We start from the raw sequence: 25042 nt of genomic DNA, 5'->3' as shown, positions 1-25042 counted from the left end.
CACGATATGCTGACTACCAACATGGTTGTGATATGCCGACTACCATCATGGTTGTGATATGCCGACTACCAACATGGTTGTGATATGCCGACTATCAACATGGTCATGATATGCCGACTACCAACATGGTTTAGATATGCTGACTACAAACATGGTTGTGATATGCCGACTATCAACATGATCACGATATAACTTTTAACGAGCATCACATCAGTTACGTTATGTTTCTGCAACATGGGTGTTGTATGGGTTTGTTACCGACTCACTCACTCACTCACTCACCCACCCACCCCACCCACAAGCAAGCTCTTGTTCTCACAGCAGGCAAGTGCACTATGACATCGTATTGATGAAATTATCATAACTTCTTTCAACATCGTTGTCGTGGATACGAGCCTTTACTTTGATGGATACACTTTATTCAGAAAGTAATGTGATAGAAATGGAGAAACAGACAACAACACAAAGAACATTAAAATTTAAACAACTTACTGTCCTAATCATATCAAAACCATTTATAATCCAAAACTGGTTCCCACAGGAGATATCGCTTGGCTGAGATCAAGCTGCATTGTAGATATCGCTGCAATGAAATTGCATAACAATGCTTTGTAGACCATTGCGACGTCATTGGTTACCATGACGTCACAATCAAATGACATCACTAATGACACTGCTACTGAAGCTGTTAGCAGCACTTTTTTACACTTAAGACACTGCTTACTGCTTTAAAAGTTTGAAGAATGATGTTAGATGATGAATAAAATCTCACCCGTGTGTCTATTGATATCAAATATATCAACATGAATTGATAAAAGTGGAAAACTCCGAGGCTTATATCAACTCATGTTGATATATTTGAAATCAAGAGACACTCGGGTGAGGTTCTCTACTTGACCACCGGCTGTTATCTTCAGCTGTTTCAGCACACGCCCTTCAGCAGGTCCACCAGCCAATCAGTGACCTGAATGTTGACCCCTGAGACGAGAGTGACCTGAATGTCTGACTCTTCAGGCGTGTCCACGTAGTACACCAGCCACAGCGGGGTCAAGGTGTCCATGTTGTCGATAGTGACCAGTGTCTTCCTCGCGGACAGGTCAAACACGTGCAGGTGCTTCTTGACACCATCGAGGAGGAAGCCAAGGTCAAGGATGTGCTCCACTTCCGGTTGATTCAAGCCAATTGGAACATCTGCTTTAAGCTCTCCGTCCTTCCGTAATTTGAGACAAAGCTGACTGTGAACATGACAGTCGCTAAGATTCAAGCTGAAACCCGAAGGCTGAGCAAAACCCGCATCGACAAGTCTCGGTGTCACCGCAGCTTCAAAGATCATACTGTTGTCAGCGGATGCTGTTTTGATCTTTGCCCTCACTGTTGTCTGCCAGAGTTGAAGGCCGTCTCCTCCCAACGTTGGGCTGACTAACGCCCGGCGGCCCACCTTCAGCCTACATCCGGTCTCTGACCCTGGGGGATGCTTTTGGAGCTTCCAGTTGACAAGAACGCCCTCTGGGGTCGTAGAGCAATCGCGTGATAAACATATTGCATCAAATCGAAGTCGAGGACCTGGAACAGATATAATGATTTTACTGCAACACTGTGACAACACAGACAGGCATACTGAGTGAAATAACACATACCCCCGACACATATACCCCTCATATATAACTAACACATACCGTCGACACATATACCCCTCATATATAACTAACACATACCGCCGACAGATATACCCCTAATATATAACTAACACATACCGCCGACACATGTACCCCTCATATATAACTAACACATACTGCCGACACATATACCCCTCATATATAACTAACACATACTGCCGACACATATACCCCTCATATATAACTAACACATACCGTCGACACATATACCCCTCATATATAACTAACACATACCGTCGACACATATACCCCTCATATATAACTAACACATACCGTCGACACATATACCCCTCATATATAACTAACACATACCGCAGACACATATACCCCTCATATATAACTATCACATACCGCCGACACATATACCCCTCATATATAACTAACACATACCGCAGACACATATACCCCTCATATATAACTAACACATACCGCAGACACATATACCCCTCATATATAACTAACACATACCGCAGACACATATACCCCTCATATATAACTAACACATACCGCAGACACATATACCCCTCATATATAACTAACACATACCGCAGACACATATAGCCCTCATATATAACTAACGCATACCGCAGACACATATACCCCTCATATATAACTAACACATACCGCAGACACATATACCCCTCATATATAACTAACACATACCGCAGACACATATACCCCTCATATATAACTAACACATACCGCAGACACATATACCCCTCATATATAACTAACACATACCGCAGACACATATACCCCTCATATATAACTAACACATACCGCCGACACATATACCCCTCATATATAACTAACACATACCGCCGACACATATACCCCTCATATATAACTAACACATATCCCTGGCACATACATCCGACACTTTTGGCAAGCACATTTAATCTGTCCATGCAAGGACACGCACGGATCTTGTTTGGATCAAGGCATGTCTTACCTCAGCACAAGGATGTGCCTGTTATACGTATGAAATATGTTCGTAGTCACATATGTCTGGTGTTCAACTTACAGTGTATCGCTGCGGGCCTGTTGTCGACCGTGATGTCATCAAGGACGATAACTCTATCACCAAGGAGGCCTGCAAAATACATGTTGGTAAAATACATGACTATCCTGGAATGGACAGCCCGTCTCTGATTTGTCTGACAACTGCGACAAGGTGTATTCCTACATGGTGTTCAGTGTGCCATACATCTGTATGAACTAGATATCGTCACAAATGCTTGTTTTGTTTGTTTGTTTGTTGTTTAACGCCGCACTCAGCAATAGTCCAGCTATATGACGGCGGTCTGTAAATAATCGAGTCTGGACCAGACAATCCAGTCATTTACAACATGAGCATCAACACACTCAATTGGGATACGATGACATGCGTCAACCAAGTCAGCGAGCCTGACCACCCTAACCCGTTAGTCGCCTCTTACGACAAGCATAGTCACCTTTTACAGTAAGCATAGTCGCCTTTTACGTCAAGCATTGGTTGCTGAAGACCTGTTCTACCCCGGATCTTCACGGGTCCTCTGTTGCTTGTACATAGCGCAGCCACCTTCACCCAACCTGTGTCGCTTTGCCAGGATTCACAGGGATGCTGGAACTTATACGTTCTCGCGTCAGTATGGAAATACCGCGAGACATGAGACGGATCCCAGTAACATTGCGTATAGAACTTAAACATGACTCAACATATACTCTTCAAAAAAAAGAAACGCAGTGGGATAGTTTTCGTCATAAAAGCAAAATTAGCGGACCAAAAGGGCCAAAATGAAGAGGTTCAATGTGCTAAAGTGTCAGTGGCAAATTTCAAAATGATCACAACAAGGAAATGCAAACCATTAGTCGGGAAACACATACGATTCGGAAAAACGCATCCAGTGCATTAACAAAAGGGCCTTGGAGCTGCACGAACTGCACGTGCAACAGCACTATGAAGGGTATAAAAGGGCAGGGGTTTTGATTGCCTAGCATCTGCTTCAATCGAACAGTGACAGTTCAACAACATGCCAAGATTAACAGAAGTGCAAAGAAACACAACAACCCAAGCAGCAGCTCATTGTCCAGCAATTAGTGATGGGGACCCATCTAGATCAACAAACTCAACAATCCGAGACCACAGACAAAAGCCAAACAATGTGAAACACTCGCGACAAGAAATATCACGTGACCACACGAACAATGAACCGTCCCTTACTATTACATGCGAAAGCCCCAGTGAAGAAAATCATGCAAGCCAATCAAGAACAGTCCAGCTGAACGATCAGTGGAAAAAAGCCTTCTCTGAGGCCTCTCGCTTTAAACAAAAGAGGCTTGCTCTGTCTTATGTAAAAGCTGACATGCACTTTGAAATTGTACAAGACGCGATCAAGGACTATGCAACACAGCGTGGCGTTACAATTAGCTATATGAAGCTCCTTAAGCATTGGGAAGGCCGAAATCCAACTTACACAATACGTGTAAATATGCCAACACAATGTGCAAAGGCAATATTGGCCGATGAAACGTTCTGGCCTGAAAATGTTAACTGCAGAGAATGGGTACCAAAAAGTTCTTGGTATACATATGACATATGAGCCGAGAATGAAAAGCTATACTAATAATAAACATTATACATAGTGCACTGTTACTACTCGGTATGCTTCGAATAGCAACTTGGAACATACGAGGCATTATGCACGGTACGCATCAGTTATTTACCAGACTAGACAGCACAGATCTATTCCTTGTGACTGAACATTGGTTAAGTGAACAAAATGCCTCCCTTATGAACACTATACATGATGATTTTGATGTTTACTATAAATGCAGCTGTACCAGTACTTCTCAGCGTGGGTCAGGTGGTATAGCAACCTTCATACGTAAAGGCGATTGTAGGGGTAGGGTATCCGTAATCAATACATCACAAAGCCAAAATGTAATCGGAGTAAGTCTACAAATAGGTAGTAACACATTATATGTGATAGGAACGAGATTACCTTCCACTAACATCTTAGACAGTGTATACTTGGAACAGCTGGATTATGTGATGGAATTGTATGACATATACTCGCAAAATGGTCTTACTATCCTTACTGGAGATTGTAATGCAGATATACGACAATCTGCTGTCCAAAGAATGAGAGCTCGCTGTCTTCAAAGGGTACTAAATGAACGAACCCTATATTCAGTTGTACCATTAGACGATATTACTAAGTATACGTTCTCAAACAAATGTAAAGATGTGAGAACAATGATAGACTATATGTTTGTGAGTGTTGATTATCTGAATAACGTTATTGGTTATACCATTGATACAGATATACCATATACTGTCTCAGACCATCTGCCTATCCTTCTGTGTATAACAAATGACTGTCCTAAAAAAACATATGGTGGATATAAGCTCAATTGGAAGAAAGCGTGTGATACTGATCTTATGCTGTATCGCTATGAAACTGAAAATTACTTTCGTGAAGACATATGCGAGTTGTCCCAATTCCCATCCCACAATGAATATATTGAAACGTATAATAAGTACATTACAGATGCCCTCCATGCATCTACTGCAGTAAGTATCCCATCAACAAAGTTTAAACCCTACCTCAAACCCTACTGGAAAAAAGACAACCTGAAGTTATTACATGATGAAATGCGCAGTAAAAGACGACATTGGCAAGAGAATGGCAGGTCACATACTAAGAACGATGAGAAATTTGTTAAATATAAAGAAGCAAAGCGTAGTTTTAGAAGACAGCATCGCAGATCCAAACAATCGCTCATAGATAGCAGACTGAAAGAACTTTATGAGGCAGCTGAAATAGATGTACATGAATACTTTAAAACTGCTAAACGATATCACAAAACTAAGGACCAAGTACACAAACTTCTTTATAAATGTAACCAAAGTAGTAACGCGGAAGGTATTTGTGGAATCTTTGGTAAATACTTTCGAGACTTGTCAATCCCAACCATAGAAAGTCATTTTGACTGCTCTTTTGCTGGTGAAGTAATATGCTCAGTCAAAAATATTGAAAACAACGAAACATCTGATGCTGATACCGATGTAACTGCTAACCATCCATTGAAGAGACCATTCACCATTGCAGAGGTAGTAAGTACAGTTAAAGGACTGAAAAACAATAAATCTCCAGGACCTGATGGGCTCACAAACGAACATATTAAGTATGCGGGAAGATCTTTATTAAAGCATATTATGGTATTATTCAATGCTATTATTAAACATGAATATATACCCAAAATGTATCATATTGGCGAAATCTTACCAGTACATAAGGGACGAGGAAAAAGTAAAAGCGATCCATCTAACTACAGGGGCATAACACTAACTTCAGTCCTAAGTAAGCTTTTCGAAAGAATGCTTCTCAACAGAATCGAAAAATGGACAAGCGACGATGTAACCTTCCCTCACCCACTACAGTTTGGATTTAGAAAAAATGCTGGTGCTGAAACGGCGGCTCTCACTCTTCTAGAAAGTATTTCATACTTTAACGAAAGAAACTCACCAGTTTATTGTGCCTTCCTCGATAACTAAAAAGCCTTCGATCGTGTTTGGCTTGACGGTCTCTTCTACAAATTACATAAATTTGGTATCAATGGTAAATTATGGATAATTCTACGTTTGTCTTACAATTCTATGTACTCATGTGTTAGCTTTGCTGCCTTCAAATCTGATGTTTTCCCTGTTAAACAGGGTGTAGGTCAGGGTCGTGTCATATCAGCATGGCTCTTTACTCTTTATATAAACGATTTGCTTCATGAACTAAGCAATTCCGGTTGTGGACTATGTCTCCCATGGGGACGATGCCCAGGAATACTGTTAGCAGACGACACGACCTTGATCAGCTGTAACACAACAGGTCTTTAAATGCTCCTAAACGTTGCAGAAAATTATCGTAACAAGTGGCAGTTAAAATACAATGTGTTCAAAAGTGCTGTCCTAACTTTTGGATGTAGTAAAAAAATAGTGTCGCCTGAACATCTTTATATTGGTAAGATAAAATTACCTGTTCAAAAGGCAATTGTCTATGCGGGAGTGTACATAAGTACTGCTAAAACTTCGGTAGAAAGAACGAGGTTAGCATGTGAAAAACTGAGAAAATTGATAAATGTAAACCATGATTCTGGCCTGTACTTTGGTGGACTTAATCCTAAAGCCGCCGTGCGCATCTGGCAACGAGTGATATTACCCTGTGGCGTATATGGATGTAATGTGTGGGGAAAACTATCATTAAAGGAATATGAAATGCTAGAAATCACTCAACGCTATTTCTGTAAGAAAATCCAGGGTTTTAATAAGCGTATGCCTAAAGAAATAGAGAGGGACACAATTGGTGTTATATCAGTACAAGGATACATTGATCAACAAAAGCTTTTGCTCCTTGGTAAGCTATGTAATTCAAACCTAATGTATATTTTCAAACAAATGTTTCTAGCCCGACTTGGACAGTTTAGATATAAAACAACACTAGTTAATAAGAACAAGTGGGACACGAAATCACCCATCTTTAGCATGCTACATCTTGTCTCCAAATATAATTTATCTGAAGAGGTTAATGATTATATAATGTGTTCAAATTTCATCAAGAAACGATTATGGTCAAAACTGGTGAAAGAAAAGATTCACCTACACGAAAAACAATTACTAAACAATGCGTTTCTGAGCAGATTATCTCTGTCAAGATATCTAACAATACGATCTGGACGAGAACATAGATTATGGAAACTTGCTCTCGATAGACCAGAATATTTTACTTCCTTAGCTAGACTAGTTCGCTTAGGTTCAATGCCAATAGAATCAAAGGAATGTATTTGTGGAACAGTTGCGAATGATATAGTGAAACATGTTTTCATGTCATGTCAAAAGAATTTAGAAGAAAGAAATATCATATTTGATAAAATCATTGATTTGCTTGATGTTAAAATATTTGTGAGAATCTGGGCAGACGATGACACCTTTCTGACTTTTTTGCTTGGCGGGTTACCTGAACAACTTGAAGTAGAATTAGACTACAGTGTATGGGCAGAGAGCATGATAAATGTTGGTGGCGCAGTAAAAAAGTGGGATGAAGTCATCCGAAGCTGCTTATACTAAACAATGTATGTATTGTAAACAAGTGTACATTTGTAAATAACACATGCTAATTGTCCATCTAATAACACAAATAATCAATACGATACATATGTATATGAACTACTTCTGACATATATGTAATATATATATGTATGTGTGTGTGCACATTTATACTATAGATGTTGTCCTTTCACTGTATACCTTGTACTCTTCATGAAATGGAGGAAATAAAGAAGATCTATCTATCTATCTATCTATCTCCTCCGTCGAGAGGGTGGGAGAGCACGGGTCAACAGACGTCGGGGAGAAAGTTACGCCGGAAACTGCGTACAGGAACTGGACTGGTTTGGTGGGGGTAGCGTTATGATGTGGGCGGGTATCTCTCATCATGGCAGGACAGGTTTGGTCCATATCCAGGGCCATCTTACGGCTCAACGATACATCAACGAAATTCTCCTACCACACGTCCTCCCAACTGCAGCCAACGGCAACGGTGTATTCCAGGAGGACAACGCTCGACCGCAAACAGCACGGATCACAAGAGCCTGTTTACACAAGAACAGCGTTGATGTTCTCCCCTGGCCCTCATGATCCCCGGATTTGAACCCGATAGAGCACCTGTGGGATGAATTGGATAGACGGCTACGCGGACGTCAACCACAGCCCGAGACGTTGCAGCAGTTAGCTTTTGCGTTGCAGGCCGAGTTGGATACCATTCTCCAGGATATGATTCGAATTCTCGTCTCTTCCGCTATCGATTCCAACGGGGGACATACGTGTTATGTCTGGTAGCTGACCTTCACCATGGACTTTTCCTATGTACCGAAAACTGAGATTCCTACCTCACATACACAAGGGCGGTCGGGTAGCCTAGTGGTTAAAGCGTTCGCTCGGCACGCCGAACACCCAGGTTCGATTCCCGACATTGGTACAATGTGTGAAGCCCATTTCTGGTGTCCCCCGCCGTGATATTGCTAAAATATTGCTAAAAGCGGCGTAAAGCCATACTCACTCACTCACTCCTACCTCACACAAATCTGTCTTTGCGTTTCCTTTTTATAAGAGTATATTCATGTCACACATTCCCTGTCACTGTACCTTGTGACAAGATATACCCGTTGTCGAGATGGCCCCGTCACAAGATATCCGTAGTCGAGATCGACAGATCTCAAGATACCCGTCGCCATAAGTTGACGAACGTTAAAACAACCTGCGGTAATCCCACGGTCAACTGTCGTGTTCAACGACCTGCTGAGAGATTTTCAAAACGCTTCTCATAGCACGACGTCACGTGGCAGTCTGAACAAGCACCAGTGTCCGTCATCAGCTTCATCAACACAGACACATCTCCCTCCCACACAGATGTCAGGGCTCCTGGTATGCATGGCCCTTCGAAGTGTGGTCTGAGGAAGTGAGGAAGGTCTGTTGGTTTGACTCCCAGCATTAAGGGACCAAAACAAGGACTGGTCGGCTCGGAGGCAGTATACAGTGTCTGGATGGGATATTCATGTTAACCTGTGGCATTGTATCTCGCACTTCAAACCGGTATTAGTCCGAACGAGTACAAGCACACGCACGCACGCACGCACGCACGCACGCTAGCACGCACGCACGCTAGCACGAACGCACACTAGCACGCTAGCCAGCTAGCATGGCAATCATCTTCCTCTGCCTCTTTGCACCCGGGGTATCCGAGTGGTGAAGCCTTCGCTCGTCACACCGACACCCAGGGTTTGAATCACGACATCTGTTAAGACCATTCCCCCCGCCCTATGATTGCTGGAATATTACTAAACGTGGGGTATCACTCACTCACTCACTCACTCACTCACTCACTCCGCTGACACACCCTGACAGCAATAACATGTTGTTTAAATCACTGACTTTATAAAATATATAACTCCGACTCATGTCACGTGACCTCTCGTTCGCGTGATGTTTTTTTTTTTGAAATCGCCGACAACGCCGACATTGTGTGAAACGCAAATGAAAAGGTGTCTGGTGTCACTAACGGTCATCGAGTGCAGGGAAAAGCTGAGTCAGGTGGTGTCAACGTGACCGAAAGAATTAAATGATGCATGAACGACGGCATAATGTCCAGACAGCATCTGACACTGCCGGGGACCTTGCTGGGTTGTTGGGTGCACATGACGTCATGTGTCATGACGTTACCCTGGTACACCAGATCCCAACTACCCTCTGCTTGTGTCTTCATTGTTACCATTGTAGCGGCCATAAAATTTCCGAGTCCTGTGATGGGATTCAAACCACGGACCTTCTTAACCGAGGTCGGACGCCTTGTCCACATGACCAAAGAGGTTAACCCCGTCAGCAAGCTGACAAGGTAAGGATGTCATCTGTGGGATGACTCCACGCCCTGCTACATACTCCCCCGTCAACAGAAGGCACGTCCCGGGCCGCATAGTAGGGTACTGAGGCTTATTTTGCTCAAATTTAATATGAACGTGCTCAGCCCCACGTTGGGCGCCAATGTAGCGGCCAAAATTTCCGAGTCCCGTGATGGAATTCGAACCACGCACCTTCTGATCCGAGGTCGGAGGCCTTGTCCACATGACCAAAGAGGTTAACCCCGTCAGCAAGTTGACAAGGTAAGGATGTCATCTGTGGGATGACTCCACGCCCTGCTACACCATGGTAGACCAGATCCCCGCTATCCTCTGCTTGTGTCCTCATTAAGTTACCGTGATAGACCAGATCCCCACTATCCTCTGCTTGTGTCCTCATTAAGTTACCGTGGTAGACCAGATCCCCGCTACCCTCTCCTTGTGTCCTCATTAAGTGACCATGGTAGACCAGATCCCGGACATCCTCTCATTGTGTCCTCATTAAGTTACCGTGGTAGACCAGATCCCCACTACCCTCTCCTTGTGTCCTCATTAAGTTACCGTGGTAGACCAGATCCCCACTACCCTCTCCTTGTGTCCTCATTAAGTTACCGTGGTAGGCCAGATCCCCACTACCCTCTCCTTGTGTCCTCATTAAGTTACCATGGTAGACAAAATCCCCACTACACACTTCTTGTGTCCTCATTGTTACCATGGTAGACCAGATTTCCACTACACTCTCCTTGTGTCCTCAATAAGTTACCGTGGTAGACAAGATCCCCACTATTCTCTCCTTAAGTCGCATTAAGTTACCGTGGTAGAACAGATCCCCAATAAACTCTGCTTGTGTCCTCATTAAGTTACCGTGGTAGACCAGATCCCCGCTACCCTCCCCTTGTGTCCTCATTAAGTTACCGTTGTAGACCAGATCCCCACTGTCCTGTCCTTGTGTCCTCATTAAGTGACAGTGGTAGACCAGATCCCCACTACCCTCTGCTTGTGTCCTCATTAAGTTACCATGGTAGACCAGATCCCAAACATCCTCTCCTTGTGTCATCATTAAGTTACCATGGTAGACAAAATCCCCACTACACTCTTCTTGTGTCCTCATTCTTACCATGGTAGACCAGATCTCAACTACCCTCTCCTTGTATCGTCATTAGGTTACCGTGGTAGACAAGATCCCCGCTACCCTCTCCTTGTTTCATCATTAAGTTACCGTGGTAGACAAGATCCCCACTATCCTCTCCTTGTGTCATTATTTAGTTACCGTGGTAGACAAGATCCCCACTATCCTCTCCTTGTGTCATCATTAAGTTACTGTGGTAGAAAAGATACCCACTATCCTCTCCTTGTCTCCTCATTAAGTTACCGTGGTAGACATGATCCCTACTACCCTCTGCTTGTGTCCTCATTAAGTTAACATGGTAGACCAGATCCCCACTATCCTCTCCTCGTGTCATCATTAAGTTACCGTGGTAGACAACATTCCAACTATGCTCTCCTTGTCTCCTCATTAAGTTACCGTGGTAGACTAGATCCCGACTATCCTCTCCTAGTGTCATCATTAAGTTACCATGGTAGGCCAGATCCCCGCTACCCTCTGCTTGTGTCCTCATTTGTACCGTGGTAGACAAGATCCCCACTACCCTTTCCTTGTTTCTTGATTAAGTTACCGTGGTAGACAAGATCCCCGCTACCCTCTGCTTGTGTCCTCATTAAGTTACCGTGGTAGGCAAGATCCCCACTCTTCTCTCCTTGTGCCGAATTAAGTTACCATAGTAGACCAGATCCCCGCTACCCTCCCCTTCTGTCCTCATTAAGTTACCGTGGTAGACCAGATCCCCACTGTCCTGTCCTTTTGTCCTTATTAAGTGACTGTGGTTGACCAGATCCCTACTACCCTCTGCTTGTGTCATCATTAAGTTACCATGGTAGACCAGATCCCAAACATCCTCTCCTTGTGTCCTCATTAAGTTACCGTGGTAGACCAGATCCCCACTACCCTCTCCTTGTGTCCTCATTAAGTTACCATGGTAGACAAAATCTCCACTACACTCTTCTTGTGTCCTCATTCTTACCATGGTAGACCAGATCCCAACTACCCTCTCCTTGTGTCCTCATTTAGTTACCGTGGTAGACCAGATCCCCGCTACCCTCTCCTGGTTTCATCATTAAGTTACCGTGGTAGACAAGATCCCCACTATCCTCTCATTGTGTCATTATTAAGTTACCGTGGTAGACCAGATACCCACTATCCTCTCTTTGTGTCATCATTAAGTTACCGTGGTAGACAACATGCCAACTATCCTCTCCTTGTGTCATCATTAAGTTACCGTGGTAGAAAAGATACCCATTATCCTCTCCTTGTCTCCTCATTAAGTTTCCGTGTTAGACAAGATCCTGACTATCCTCTCCTCGTGTCCTCATTAAGTTACCGTGGTAGGCCAGATCCCCACTACCCTCTCCTTGTGTCCTCATTAAGTTACCATGGTAGACAAAATCCCCACTACACTCTTCTTGTGTCCTCATTCTTACCGTGGTAGACAAGATCCCCACTATCCTCTCCTTGTGTCCTCATTAAGTTAGAGAGGTAGACCAGATACCCGCTACCCTCTGCTTGAGTCCTCATTAAGTTACCGAGGGAGACCAGATCCCCGCCAAACTCTCCTTGTTTCATCATTAAGTTACTGTGGTAGACAAATTCCCCGCTATCCTCTCCTTGTGTCATTATTAAGTTTCCGTGGTAGACAAGATGCCCACTATCCTCTCCTTGTGTCCTCATTAAGTGACCGTGGTACACCAGATCCCCACTATCCTTTCCTTGTGTCCTCATTAAATGACCGAGGTAGACCAGATCCCCAACATCCTCTCCTTGTGTCCTCATGAAGTTACCTTGGTAGACCAGATCCCCACTATCCTCTCCTTCTGTCCTCATTAAGTTACCGAGATAGACCAGATACCCATTACCCTCTCCTTGTGTCCTGATTAAGTTACCGTGGTAGACAAGATCCCCACTATCCTCTCCTTGTGTCCTCATTAAGTTACCGTGGTAGACAAGATCCCCACTATCCTCTGCTTGTGTCCTCATTAAGTTACAGAGGTAGACCAGATCCCCACTACCCTCTCCTTGTGTCCTGATTAAGTTACCGTGGTAGACAAGATTCCTTCTACCCTCTGCTTGTGTCCTCATTAAGTTACCGTGGTAGACAAGATCCCCACTATCCTCTCCTTGTGCCGCATTAAGTTAACATGGTAGACCAGATCCCCACTACCCTCTCCTTGTGTCCTCATTAAGTTACCGAAGTAGACCAGATCCCGACTGTCCTGCCCTTGTGTCCTAATTAAGTGACGGTGGTAGACCAGATCCCTACTACCCCCTGGTTGTGTCCTCATTAAGTTACCATTGTAGACAACATTCCAACTATGCTCTCCTTGTCACCTCATTAAGTTACCGTGGTAGACAACATGCCAACTATCCTCTCCTTGTGTCATCATTAAGTTACTGTGTTAGAAAAGATACCCACTATCCTCTCCTTGTGTACTCATGAAGTTACCGTGGCAGACAAGATCCCCACTATCCTCTGCTTGTGTCCTCGTGAAGTTACCGTGGTAGACCAGATCCCTGCTATCCTCTCCTTGTGTCGTCATTTAGTTACCGTGGTAGACAAGATCCCCACTATCCTCTCCTTGTGTCATCATTAAGTTACCGTGGTAGACAACATGCCAACTATCCTCTCCTTGTGTCATCATTACGTTACCGTGGTAGAAAAGATGCCAACTATCCTCTCCTTGTCTCCTCATTAAGTTACCGTGGTAGACAAGATCCCTACTACCCTCTCCTTGTGTCATCATTAAGTTACCATAGTAGACCAGATCCCCGCTACCCTCTGCTTGTGTCCTCATTAAGTTACCGTGGTTGACAAGATCCCCAATACCCTCGCCTTGTGTCCTCATTAAGTTACCGTGGCAGACAAGATCCCCACTATCCTCTCCTTGTCTCTTCATTAAGTTAACTTGGTAGACCAGATCCACGCTACCCTCTGCTTGAGTCCTCATTAAGTTACAGAGGTAGACCAGATCCCCACTCACCTCTCCTTTTGTCATTGTTTTCATGGTAGACCAGATCCCCACTACCCTCTTCTTGTGTCCTCATTAAGTTACGGAGGTAGACCAGATCCCCACTACCCTCTTCTTGTGTCCTCATTAAGTTACGGAGGTAGACCAGATCCCCACTACCCTCTTCTTGTGTCCTCATTAAGTTACCGTGGTAGACCAGATCCCCACTACCCTCTTCTTGTGTCCTCATTAAGTTACGGAGGTAGACCAGATCCCCACTACCCTCTCCTTGTGTCCTCATTAAGTTACCTTGGTAGACCAGATCTCCGCTACCCTCTGCTTGTGTCCTCATTAAGTTACCGTGGTTGACAAGATCCCTGATACCCTCGCCTTGTGTCCTCATTAAGTTACCGTGGCAGACAAGATCCCCACTACCCTTTCCTTGTGTCTTCATTAAGTTACCATGGTAGACACGATCCCTGCTACCCTCTGCTTGTGTCGTCATTTAGTTACCGTGGTAAACCAGATCACCACTATTCTCTCCCTGTGACGCATTAAGTTACCGTGGTAGACCAGATCCCCGCTACCCTCTCCTTGTGTCCTCATTAAGTTACCGTGGTAGACCAGATCCACACTACCCTCTGCTTGTGTCCTGAATAAGTTACCATGGTAGACAAAATCCCCACTACACTCTTCTTGTGTCCTCATTCTTACCATGGTAGACCAGATCCCCACTACCCTCTCCTTGTGTCGTCATTTAGTTACCGTGGTAGACCAGATCCCCGCTACCCTCTCCTGGTTTCATCATTAAGTTACCGTGGTTGACAAGATACCCACTGTCTTCTCATTGTGTCATTATTAAGTTACCGTGGTAGACAAGATCCCCACTATCCTCTCTTTGTGTCATCATTAAGTTACCGTGGTAGACAACATGCCAACTATCCTCTCCTTGTGTCATCATTAAGTTACCGTGTTAGAAAAGATACCCACTATCCTCTCATTGTGTCCTCATTAAGTTACCGTGGTAGACCAGATCCCCATGACCCTCTCCTTGTGTCCTCATTAAGTTACCGTGCTAGACAATATCCCCACTATCCTCTCCTTGTGTCCTTATAGAGTGACCGTGGTAGACCAGATCCCCAACATCCTCTCCTTGTGTCCTCATTAAGTTACCGTGGTAGACCAGATCCCCATGACCCTCTCCTTGTGTCCTCATTAAGATACCGAGGTAGATCAGATCCCCGCTACCCTCTCCTTGTGTCCTCATTAAGTGACCGTGGTAGACCAGATCCCCACTGTCCTGTCCTTGTGTCCTAATTAACTGACCGTGGTAGAACAGATCACTACTACCCTCTGCTTGTTTCCTCATTAAGTTACCGTGGTAGACAAGATCCCCACTACCCTCTCCTTGTGTCCTCATTAAGTTACCGTGGTAGACAAGATCCCCGCTACCCTCTACTTGTGTCCTCATTAAGTTACGGAGGTTGACCATGATCCCCACTAACCTCTCCTGGTGTCCTCATTCAGTTACCTTGGTAGAAAAGATCCCCATTACCCTCTGCTTGTGTCCTCATGAAGTTACCGTGGTAGACCAGATCCCCACTATCCTCTCCTTGTCTCCTCATTAAGTTACAGAGGTAGACCAGATTCCCACTAACCTCTCCTTTTGTCATTGTTTTCATGGTAGACCAGATCCCCATTACCCTCTTCTTGTGTCCTCATTAAGTTACGGAGGTAGACCATGATCCCCACTAACCTCTCCTGGTGTCTTCATTAGGTTACCTTGGTAGACAAGATCCCCATTACCCTCTGCTTGTGTCCTCATTAAGTTACCGTGGTTGACAAGATCCCCAATACCCTCTCCTTGTGTCGTCATGAAGTTTCCGTGGTAGACCAGATCCCTGCTATCCTCTCCTTGTGTCCTCATTAAGTTACAGAGGTAGACCAGATCCCCGCTACCCTCTGCTTGAGTCCTCATTAAGTTACCGAGGTAGACCAGATCCCCACTACCCTCTTCTTGTGTCCTCATTAAGTTACCGTGGTAGACCAGATCCCCATTACCCTCTGCTTGTGTCCTCATTAAGTTACCGTGGTTGACAAGATCCCTGATACCCTCGCCTTGTGCCCTGAATAAGTTACCGTGGTAGACAAGATCCCCACTATCCTCTCCTCGTGTCTTCATTAAGTTATCGTGGTAGACAACATTCCAACTATCCTCTCCTTGTGTCTTCATTAAGTTACCGTGGTAGACAAGATCCCGACTATCCTCTCCTTGTGTCATCATTAAGTTACCATGGTAGACCAGATCCCCGTTACCCTCTGCTTGTGTCCTCATTGTTACCATGGTAGACAAGATCCCCACTACCCTCTGCTTGTGTCCTCATTAAGTTACCATAGTAGACCAGATCCCCACTACCTTCTCCTTGTGTCCTCATTGTTACCGTGGACGAGAAGATCCACGCTACCCTCTGCTTGTGTCCTCATTAAGTTACCGTGGTTGACAAGATCCCCACTATCCTCTCCTCGTGTCATCATTAAGTTACCGTGGTAGACAAGATCCCCACTAGCCTCTGCTTGTGTCCTCATTAAGTTACCGTGGTAGACCAGATCCCCCAACCCTCTCCTTGTGTCCTCATTGTTACCGTGGTAGACAAGATCCCCACTACCCTCTCCTTGTGTCCTCATTAAGTTACCGTTGTACACAAGATCCCCGCTACCCTCTCCTTGTGTCCTGATTAAGTTACCGTGGTAGACAAGATCCCCACCATCCTCTCCTTGTGTCCTCATTAAGTTACCCCCAGCCCCACCCCCACCCCCCACCCCACCCGCCCCTATGTTTACAGTATGATTTGTTGCAAGGTATTGGTTGATGATTATTAATTTTGAACTCAAGTAATCTGTTTATGTTTGTCACTTTATGTGAGTCATTGTCTGCGCGTTCTGACATAGCTGGGTTATTTCGCCCTGTGAAAGCACGCTGTTTGTAAATCGCTCTTGTCGTCATGGTAGAATGAGGGTAAATTGATTGTGTTGGAAATTTGAGTTGGTTCAACTGTAGCTAATAACAAATAAGAGGTGTCAAATCTACAGTTAGACCAGCTCAAATTTCAAATCATTGTAAGTACATCTGCTACACGCCGCAATCAACAATATACAGCTATATCCTCCTTTCTATAATCGAGTTTGGATCTGGTCAGCCAGTGAGGGAAAGCATGAGCCACGCAATCGGAACAGGATGCGAAGCAATCCGCCAAGTCTCAGAGCCAGACCACCAACTTATCCCAAGCGGACTTATCCCAACCCCGGACCAAGTCTTCGGCGTGACGAGCGAACGCTTTAACCACCAGCTAGGCTACCCGACAGCCCCACGCGGCGGATGTAAGGCATGCAGCGTGGAACAGAGACAGCCAGCCATGCGTATGAAGGTGACGTGCCAAGAGTCACGTCTTAGTTGTGTCAAGTAATTAAACAACTTACTGGTCATATGGAAAGGTTGTCGCTCATCCGTCACGTGGCCGCACACAGTCACGTGACTCTGCAGATTCTTTGCTGGAAGAGAAAGTGAATGGCACTTATATCTGGGAACATGGTGACTCTACAACATCCTGTTTCCCTCTACGTACACTGATACACGCTCGTCTGTAAGTGTTCTTCAAAATAGTCCAGGGGTTACTCATATGTACTAGCGGGAAAAAAGTAACTGCTTGATATAAAATTCAATATACATTTATATATTCTGAAATTAAAAAATATATTAAATATTGAATAATAATAATAATAATAATAATAATAATAATAATAATAATAATGATAATTAAATATATATTCATGAAGACATCTCCTCGACTTTAAGGTTGTGATTCACATTCTGCACGCGTATGTCTTCCCGAGGCAAGCGTGTCCACTAATCCTGTTTAGTTTTTTCAAAGAAACAAGGCTTTTATATAGGCTAGTGGATACTCTTGTTTTGGGAAGATGCTTAACGTTCGGTAATATCATCTTTTTTGAATATGTTGTCTACAGTAGGGCAACACATAACTTACCACGGGCCTGTCGACCATATTCGGTTAGTATACACCGGAAATATGAAAATGTACATGACATTCACATACTTGTACAGCAATTGTAGGCGTGTACAGCAGACTGAATGTTTGGAATTTGTTAGTAAATTATTTGAACTTATTGTCCATGTTGCAATGAAGGTTATCGCCACGTAGACATGTTGTTTGTTGCCTCAGTGAGCAGCACATTAGCTGTATTACGGCATCATGTTAGTTTGTTGGTTTGTTTGTTGTTGTTTAACGCCGCAGTCAGCAATAGTCCAGCTATATGACTGCGGTCTGTAATTAATCAAGTCTTGACCAGACAATTCAGTGATTGATTTCACGAGCATCGATCCACGCAATTGAGATACGATGTCATGTATCAACCAAGTCAACTACCCTGGCCGACCACCCGATCCCGTTAGTCGCCTCTTGCGACAAGCATAGTCGCCTCTTACGACAAGCATAGTCGCCTCTTACGACAAGCATAGTCGCCTTTTACGGATATTATGAGCAACATCCCAGTCTGTCGGGGTACGATGATGTGAAATCAACCAAGTCATGGAGCCTGACCACCGATGCATCAAGTCGCCCCGGACGGCAAGCATTACCCAAGTAGTAGAGAGCAGGCCTCCGCATGGTATCGTCTGTATCATTGTTGTGTTAGAGTACAGACCGCCGTCACTGACGCCATGTCCTGAGAGCAGATAACATTATTACTCCAGAGCCCCGGTCCACAAAGCGATCTTAGCGCTACGACTCTCGTAAGTCTATGTTAAAGTATGGGAGTTACGATCGTCTCAGTGCCAAGATCACTTTGTGGAACGGAGCCCTGGCACCTTGTATCCTTCTCAGTAACAGATACAGAGCCACAGGAAATTACCCACAACGTTAACAAAATGTACTAATGTTGAAATCCTCATAGAAACTATAAATGTCACGTTTCCAAATGTGAACACGTTTTGTGGTTATGTATGACGTCCTCAGATAAGTAGGATTATCACCTGAATCATGGATACATAGTTCTACTTATATGTTTCTCATTTACCTTCTTCTGGAACAGAGGGCTGAATATACAGAGTCTGGGCACCTGAGGTGGTCTGGTCTTTCATGAAGGTCACAGTCTTGATTGCCCCCGTGTGCTGAATGAGCTCGTCCACGTCACGTGCAAAGGTGGGGTCAAATCCCAGTCCCTTTCGTTCCCAGTCGTCTGCTTCCGGCTTCTCGTGGACTATCCCATCCAGAACTTGCTTCACCCGGGAAAACAACTGAAGCGACTCAATCTCGTCTGCCTTCGAGCGCACGTGCCTGATGTACTCCGAGGCTGAAGCAACACGTGATGTCAGTGATTTTGTCTCGTCCAGACGTTGGTCGATGGCGGAACTGTGGACCTCGTATCTCGTGTCCACCTCTGTCAGCAACATTACCTTCCTCTGCTTCAGACTCTCAATAAGAGCATCAAATGTGGACTCAACCTGTCTCTTCGCTGACGTCTTAGAAGTGTTAAGAATCTTTTTCTTTTTGTTCATTGTCTCAATGTCAGCTCCTAGCAACCTGATTCTCACGTCCAGGGAGGTCAGCACGGCGTCTGCCTGGGACGCCCTCTCGTCGCAGATGTCGTCCAGGGACACGATGGTGTGTCCGTTGACCTCTTTATGCTCCACCACTGTGCACGACACGCAAATGGCCCTGTCACACTTCCGGCAGTAGAACTGCAGGGGATTGAGTTTGTGTTGCCCACAGTGGTGACTGGTGCCAAAACTCAGGATTGACTGGTTCCTTAGTTCGTGAAAGCTGACGGTTGTGTGGTCACGTGTCACCCCATTCCTTTTATGGGCATTCAGACAATCCTCACACATGAACAAACCACAGTCCTTGCAGCGCGCCACAGCTTGATTGTCGTCAGGGCAACCAGTGCAAGGGAACTTGTGGCCTTTCTGCACCTTGACATACTCCACCATCTTCAACATGACTCGTTCCAAGGGGAAGCTGGCTACCCCTTCCGTTATGGTATGGCTGGTCCTACACAGGGGGCAGTCGATGCAGTTGCTGCCTCCACGGGAGAGGATGTCGTTGATGCAGCTTGAGCAGATGGAGGAGACACAGCACGACATCAGTCTCGGAGTACGATCGTCGCTGTCGAACACGTAGGAGCAGACAGGACACTCCATGACCGCCTCCTGCATGTCACCCACCTTCAGATACTCCGCCATGACCGGTCTGAAACAGTGAGAGTCAGTGAGTCAGTGAGTCAGTGGCAGTGCCATATGAAGTGCTTGATAGAACAGAGTGACATAGAACAGGGTGCCAGCTGATTGATTGATTATTCATTGATGGACAAGAGCTTACCTTGACAATCAGATTGCCCAGTAGTACCGGGGTGACACTCGCCAGGACAGAACTGTTGATCATTGTATGACAGCTGAGTTTAGGTGATCAGTTTCAGTGATGTTACACTTATACACAAATATTGGATTCGCTGAAAAGTGTTTTTATTCTTTTCCTTTGATAAATACGTCTGTATACACAAGTTGTAGATTGTAGACATACATCTCGTGTTGACATGGTAAAAGATGTGTGGTTACGTTTGAGACTTTTTTTATCGTTTCAGTTAACAGATCTGGAACAGATCTACCTTTCAATGGACTAATGAATGTTGAGATGTTGTTCATTTCACACCAAAGCGATAAAGTTAAGTCTATCAAGTGAATGTGTTGTGACGTGTGAACTCAATCTCCAAAGCACAGAATTATGGGTAGTAAAACCAGTCATGGGACTAGCTACACCTCGTTCAGCCGCATTTCTGTGGATCAATAATCCTTGCATTGTCAATCACCCACCACCCACCGACCATCCCAAACCACCCATCAGGCCATCGTCCATCAATCATCCTTGCATTGTCAACCACCCACCACCTATCTCAAACCACCCACTACCCATCTCAAACCACCCATCAGGCCATCGTCCATCAATCATCCTTGCATTGTCAACCACCCACCACCTATCTCAAACCACCCATCAGGCCATCGTCCATCAAACATCAATCACCCATGCATTGTCAACCACCCATCACCCATCTCAAATCACCCATCACCCATCTCAAACCACCAATCAGGCCATCTTCCATCAATCATCCTTGCATTGTCTACCACCCACCACCCATCTCAAACCACCCACCACTCATATCAAACCACTCACCTCTAATATCAAACCACCCACCACCTATCTCAAACCATCCACCACCCATCCTTTTCTTTCCTCATCCACCATCTTCCATCCACCCACCTGTCCATTATCTCACTCATCCACCGACCATTCCACCCAGCATACACCTAACTACCCCACCATTGCCGTCAACGACCCCCTCAGCCGTCCATGCATCCATCCATCCATCGAGTCCATACACACACTGCTATTGATACAAGACTACGTCGAATATATTCAGCACCCTACATACTCAGCATGGGAAGGTGAAGTGATATAGGTCACAACGAGAGAACAGATTGGATTTCTTTATGGGTAAATACAACCTGCCCGTAAACAACACCCCAGACCATCCACCTGCACATTAAACGACAGGGACTCGTTCCACACCGTGAGCATAGGACTGCTATACCTCCTCAACTTTAAATTAGACTACGATTAATGAAGCGTTAGGATCACCTTGAATATGGAGGTCCGGATCGCGTCATACAACAGGGCAAACAGTCGAACACCGGCTGCATCACTCGGGGAATACGTTACACAGGCGCATCACTGGGGGAATAAGTCATACAACTTCATCACCAGGAGTAAACATCATACAACTTCTTCACTAGGAGAATAAGTCATACAACTTCATCACTAGGGGAATAAGTCATACAACTTCATCACGGGGGAATAAGTCATACAACTTCATCACTGGGAGAATAAGTCACACAACTTCATCACTGGGGGAATGAGTCATACAACTTCATCACTGGGGGAATGAATCATACAACCTCTTCACTAGGAGAATATACATCATATAACATCTTCACTAGGAGAATATACATCATACAACTTCTTTACTAGGAGAATTGACGTCATACAACGTCTTCACTACGGGAATAAGTCATACAACTTCATCACCAGGAGTAAACATCATACAACTTCTTCACTAGGAGAACATACGTCATACAACTTCATCACTAGGGGAATAAGTCATACAACTTCATCACCAGGAGTAAACATCATACAACTTCTTCACTAGGAGAATATACATCATACAACTTCTTTACTAGGAGAATTGACGTCATACAACTTCTTCACTAGGAGAACATACGTCATACAGCTTCATCACTAGGGGAACATACGTCATACAACCTCATCACTAGGGGAATAAGTCATACAACTTCATCACTAGGGGAATACGTCATACAACTTCATCACTAGGGGAATATAGGTCATACAACTTCATCACTAGGGAAATACGTCATACAACTGAATGACTAGGGTAATAAGTCATACAACTTCATCACTAGGGGAATACGTCATACAACTTCATCACTAGGGGAATAAGTCATACAACTTCATCACTAGGGGAATGCATCACACAGGTGAATCACTAGGGGAACATGTCATACGATTCAACTTGGGTAAATAATTTATTTGAGTACAGCTGTAGAACCTTAAACTGACAGGAATGAATATTGTTTTACGACGTATCAGCATTAGTATTAAACTGTCCCGAGCACTCTCTACTCATCCTTAGGTAAAGTAGTTATGTGAGGCCTTTTGTGATATGGTCCAGCCACCGCTTGGCCAGTGATTGCCTATTCTAGTGTTTCTGTAGCATGTGACCAGGCTTTTAGCTTTATACACTTCGATATTTCTCTCCTCTGGTCACTGCTGCCTTTCAACTCTGCATGAAAAGTTAATCATGCTTCTGTAGTATTTATATGTATCATAAGGAAGTTAGGATCTAGTATTTTTGTCTTGTTAATATACTTTTATCATTTTAATTGCATATCTGTTATATCAACAATCTACGCAAAGTTGTAAATATATTATTTATTCTTCATGATACATTAGTATACATTGTGATTAGCAATGACTTAAGTAACCATTTGGAACATGATATAATTAGTATGTTGAACTACTATATTGTTATAAGGTGCCTTCAGTAATTTGTATTGTTTATAGCTTGTAGCTGTAGCTGTAGCTGTTAGAAATACGTTTATTTTCAGCAATAATTTCTAGCATACAGCTACAGATGTCAGTAATATATTGTACAGTAGTATTTGAGTGACCAAGTCTTGTGTGAGTTAGCTGGTTATTGTGTACACAGTTAAATGAATAGTACTGGTAAATATGTACTGATGTAGTGCATCTACTACTCTGTGAGTGTGAGATGGAGGCAGAGAGAAAGCATGTCCATGTACGTATAATATACATCTTACACAATTATGTCATTTTATTATTGGGAATAAGTATAGAGCGTCTCTGTTGTCTTCGCCGTGATGTGCCTGTGTCCCAAGGACGAGGTTGGTATTTGTGTGCTAATAGTTATATGTACATATTGTTATATTTTGATGTGTATTGTGCCATATAAATGGGATTTGTGGTGTAATAATATACTGATGGTTGTTCTTATTGTATTGTGTAACATATGCGTACATTGATGCTCACGGTATATAGTAAATGTAATAATACGTCTGTATACTTATAGATTCTTGTAATCTAATTCCACCTTATTTTGTATAGGGTATTATCAGCCTTATACACATTACACCACATTGTGTTGGGATCTCCATATGCCAGATTGAACAGACACAGTAAATCCCCTGAACCTCTCCAAGTATTCGTCGTCAGTCCCTAGACGTGATGCGGCTGTTACACATCAGTAAGAGAATAAGTAAACCTACTTCACCGCCAAGGGAATGAATCGTTACGGAGAATCTAGACGTATCGGCCTGACCTTCCCCGATCAGCTGACAAGGTCATCGAGCTTCATGTCGATATGCCGCGCAAACAGCCACTGCAATTGTTTCCGCTTTGGTGACCTCAGGCCACGCTGATGTTCTCGCTGGGCAATACTTTCTAATCTGAACTGGGTCCAGAGTGACCGGGACACAGAAAGCCCAGGATTTGGCGCGTGTGGTCCACAATACTTACAACAAAGAGGAGTCTTAATATAGATATTGTGTCATGCTGTATACAAAGAGAGGGTGGACGGAGGGTTTCAACAATAAAGGCACATTTCAATAGACTGACCTTGAACTACTCTGAGAGTTCGATCTCGTCACCCCCTTCACGGGTATGTCGGGTGGGGTTTGGACGCTGAGGGACCGTATTAGACTCCCAGGGTGCTGGCGTGTAGTGCGACTATGTCTACCACCCATGGCCAAGTGACAGACTGCTTCATGACCGGGTACAGGTGGCGGGTACTGACAGGTGGGGTGTTCTACCCGTGTGCGTGCCAAGTCACAACAACTTGACTCTTACCTTGACTTGTGATTCGGGAACTGGTAGAGGGAGAAATCTGCTGATTAGGTGAGACGTCACACACAGTTGTGTATCCGCCTAAGTCTGTCGAGGGATTGCGGGTATAAGTCACAACATGACGCCTGGATACACCCGGCCGATACCGGCTAAATATATCCCGGGTCACGAATGACTTTTTTCAATTAGGTATGAGCTTATTGTTGCGGGTTCTAGTAGCAATCCAGTCCAATCACGACCTTGTAGGTATATGAAGCATGTAAAGGCGGACGGATTTCATGTGCGCTGAGAGTCAAACTGTCCAAACAATCACCCTTTTTATGGCAAATTAGACACAGTTTATGGAAAAGAACTTCTTCATTTACTGTAAAGGCGGCG

General features: G+C 44.3%; 1 protein-coding gene across 2 annotated transcripts; it reads right to left on the bottom strand.

The window, feature by feature from the left end:
- Positions 1 to 421: 421 nt before the first annotated feature.
- LOC139455167 (protein PML-like) lies at positions 422 to 24799 on the bottom strand. 2 transcript variants are annotated; one of them, XM_071236719.1, is made up of 5 exons: positions 24668 to 24799; positions 19251 to 20422; positions 17637 to 17708; positions 2701 to 2769; positions 422 to 1563 (listed from the first exon to the last, which is right to left on the bottom strand). In XM_071236719.1, the coding sequence occupies exons 2-5, from the start codon at positions 20413 to 20415 to the stop codon at positions 923 to 925; spliced, it is 1947 nt and encodes a 648-aa protein (XP_071092820.1). In that variant the 5' UTR covers positions 20416 to 20422; positions 24668 to 24799; the 3' UTR covers positions 422 to 922. The 2 variants fall into 2 exon arrangements, with proteins under 2 accessions (XP_071092820.1, XP_071092819.1); XM_071236718.1 differs by lacking the exon at positions 24668 to 24799 and adding an exon at positions 24437 to 24660.
- Between the last annotated feature and the right edge of the window lie 243 nt (positions 24800 to 25042).

Source organism: Haliotis cracherodii, unplaced genomic scaffold (assembly GCF_022045235.1).
Source record: "Haliotis cracherodii isolate W230 unplaced genomic scaffold, xgHalCrac1.p SCAF_11, whole genome shotgun sequence".
NCBI classification, from domain to species: domain Eukaryota; kingdom Metazoa; phylum Mollusca; class Gastropoda; order Lepetellida; family Haliotidae; genus Haliotis; species Haliotis cracherodii.
The sequence above is the reverse complement of the archived record's forward strand: the minus strand, read 5'-3'. Positions and strand labels throughout refer to the sequence as shown.

What these genes read in the sequence shown, in the direction of transcription:
- LOC139455167 (XM_071236718.1), bottom strand. Translation starts at nt 24,564, where the DNA reads ATGGGTGGTAGACATAGTCGCACTACACGCCAGCACCCTGGGAGTCTA. An exon ending in AACTCTCAGAGTAGTTCAAG is followed by an intron (nt 20,423 to 24,436) that starts GTCAGTCTATTG and finishes TCACTGTTTCAG; the next exon opens with ACCGGTCATGGCGGAGTATC. An exon ending in ACAACCTTTCCATATGACCA is followed by an intron (nt 2,770 to 17,636) that starts GTAAGTTGTTTA and finishes TGTATTTTGCAG; the next exon opens with GCCTCCTTGGTGATAGAGTT.